We start from the raw sequence: 2,433 nt of genomic DNA, 5'->3' as shown, positions 1-2,433 counted from the left end.
CCCTGTGTATTTGTGGGCTCCCCCGTGGATTTTTGGGCTCCCCCGTGGATTTTTTGGTTCCCCCGTGGATTTTTGGGTCCCCCCCGTGGTTTTTTGGGCTCCCCTTGCGGTTTTTTGAGGTCCCCCCGTGGTTTTTTTTGGGTCACCCCGTGGATTTTTGGTTCCCCCGTGGTTTTTTGGGTCACCCTGTGGATTTTTTGGGGTCCCCTTGCGGTTTTTTGAGGTCCCCCCGTGGTTTTTGGGGCTCCCCCCATGGTTTTTTGGGGCTCCCCCCGCGGTTTTTTTGGGCTCCCCCCGTGGATTTTTGGGGTCTCACCGAGTCCACGAGGAGCTTGGAGCAGAAGAAGCAGACGCAGCGCAGGATTTTCATGGTTTTTCCCAGGAACCCCACGTGGAACACGGGCTTGGCCAGCTCGATGTGGCCGAAGTGGCCCGGACACTCCGTCATGTTCCCTGGGGACACCCCCAAACCGGCTTTAGGGGGGGCTGGGATCGAGGGGAACACCCCCTCCCCCCACCCCAGCGTGGGCTTTGGGGATGGTGCCGGTGGATGGGAAGGGTGGGAAAGGAGAAGCTCTGAAAAAGGGATCCTGGAAAAAGGGGAAATGCCCCAAAAATGGGAAAAAAACCCCAAAAAATCGGGGATGTTCACCCCAAAAAAATGGGGATATTCCCTCAAAAAAATGGGGATATTCCCTCAAAAAATTGGGGATATTCACCCCAAAAAAATGGGGATATTCCCCCCCAAAAAAATCAGGGATATTGCCCCAAAAAAATGGGGATATTGCCCCAAAAAAATGGGGATATTCCCCCCCAAAAAAGGGGGATCCTAAAAAAAGAGGAAAACCCCAAAAATCGGGGATATTCCCCCAAAAAAACGGGGATATTCACCCCAAAAAAATGGGGATATTCCCCCCCAAAAAAGGGAGACCCTGAAAAAAGGAAAAAACCCCAAAAATCAGGGACATTCACCCCAAAAAAATGGGGATATTGCCCCAAAAAAATGGGTAAAACGCCCAAAAAAAGGGGACCCTGAAAAAACGGGAAAACCCCAAAAATTGGGGATATTGCCCCAAAAAAATGGGGATATTCACCCCAAAAAATCAAGGATATTCTCCCCCAAAAAAGGGGGACCCTGAAAAAAGGAGAAACCCCCAAAAATCAGGGATATTCACCCCAAAAAAATGGGGATATTCGCCCAAAAAAAGGGGGATATTCCCCTCAAAATCGGGGATATTCCCCCCAAAAAACAGGACCCCAAAAAAATGGGAAAATGCCCAAAAAAGGGAAAAACCCCAAAAAATCAGGCATATTCCCCCCAAAAAAAGGAGACCCCAAAAAAATAGGGAAATGCTCAAAAAAAGGGGAAAACCCCCCAAAAAAGGGGAAAATGCCTAAAAAAAGGGGACCCTGAAAAAAGGGGAAAACCCCAAAAATTGGGAATATTCCCTCAAAAAAAGGCACCTCAAAACAAAGGGAAAATCCCAAAAAATGGAAACCCCCCAAAAAGGGGAAAACCCCAAAAATGGGAAAATGCCAAAAAAAGTGAAAGACCCCAAAAAATCGGGGATATTCCCCCAAAAAAGGGGAGTACCCCAAAAAAAGGGAAAACCAGCAAAAAAGGGAAAACCCCAAAAAAAGGGGAAAATGCCCAAAAAAAGGAGACTCTGAAAAAAGGAGAAAACCCCAAAAAAAGGGGGAAAGCGCCCAAAAAAAGAGGAAAACACCCAAAAAAATCAGGGATATTCCCCCCAAAAAGGGGACCCCCAAAAAAACGGAAAACCACCAAAAAAGCGAAAACCCCCCAAAATTGGGGCTATCCACCCAAAAAAAGGAAAACCCTGAAAAAAATGGGAAACCCCAAAAAAAGGGAAAACCCCGAAAAAAGGGAAAACCCCCAAAAATCGGGGATATTCCCCCAAAAAAGGGGGACCCCAAAAAAAGGGAAAAACCCTGAAAAAAGGGAAAACCCCCCAAAAAAAGGTTCAGGGCCCTCTCTGTGAGAATTGGGGGGTTCAGGACCCCTCTCTGTAATGACTTGGGGCTGCAGGGCCCTCCCCGTGAGGATTTTGGGGGTTCAGGGCCCTCCCTGTGAAAATCTGGGGGTTCAGGCCCCTCCCTGTGAGAATTTTGGGGGTTCAGGGCCCTCCCAGTGAAAATCTGGGGGTTCAGGGCCCTCCCAGTGAGGATTTTGTTGCTCCAGGACCCTCCCTGTGAGAATTTTTGGAGGTTCAGGCCCCTCCCAGTGAAAATTTGGGGGTCCAGGACCCTCCTTGTGAGGATTTTGGGGGTTCAGGCCCCTCCCTGTGAAAATTTGGGGGTTCAGGGCCCTCCCTGTGAAAATTTGGGGGTTCAGGACCCTCCCAGTGAGGATTTTGTGGCTCCAGATCCCTCCCTGTGAGGATTTTTGGGGGTTCAGGGCCCTCCCTGTGA

At 49.3% G+C, this 2,433-nt stretch overlaps 1 protein-coding gene across 1 annotated transcript in view; it reads right to left on the bottom strand.

The window, feature by feature from the left end:
- Nucleotides 1–166: 166 nt before the first annotated feature.
- The window catches only part of LOC108445518 (DNA-directed RNA polymerase II subunit RPB1-like), a 3,440-nt gene continuing 1,173 nt past the window's right edge, over nt 167–2,433 (bottom strand). The window contains exon 2 of the mRNA XM_017729553.1: nt 167–453. Coding sequence (XP_017585042.1) covers nt 182–453 — 272 coding nt within the window. The 3' untranslated portion in view covers nt 167–181. The remainder of the gene's footprint in view (nt 454–2,433) is intronic.

The sequence above is a fragment of the Corvus brachyrhynchos genome, unplaced genomic scaffold, assembly GCF_000691975.1.
Source record: "Corvus brachyrhynchos isolate BGI_N302 unplaced genomic scaffold, ASM69197v1 scaffold751, whole genome shotgun sequence".
Classification (NCBI taxonomy): Eukaryota; Metazoa; Chordata; class Aves; order Passeriformes; family Corvidae; genus Corvus; species Corvus brachyrhynchos.
The sequence above is the reverse complement of the archived record's forward strand: the minus strand, read 5'-3'. Positions and strand labels throughout refer to the sequence as shown.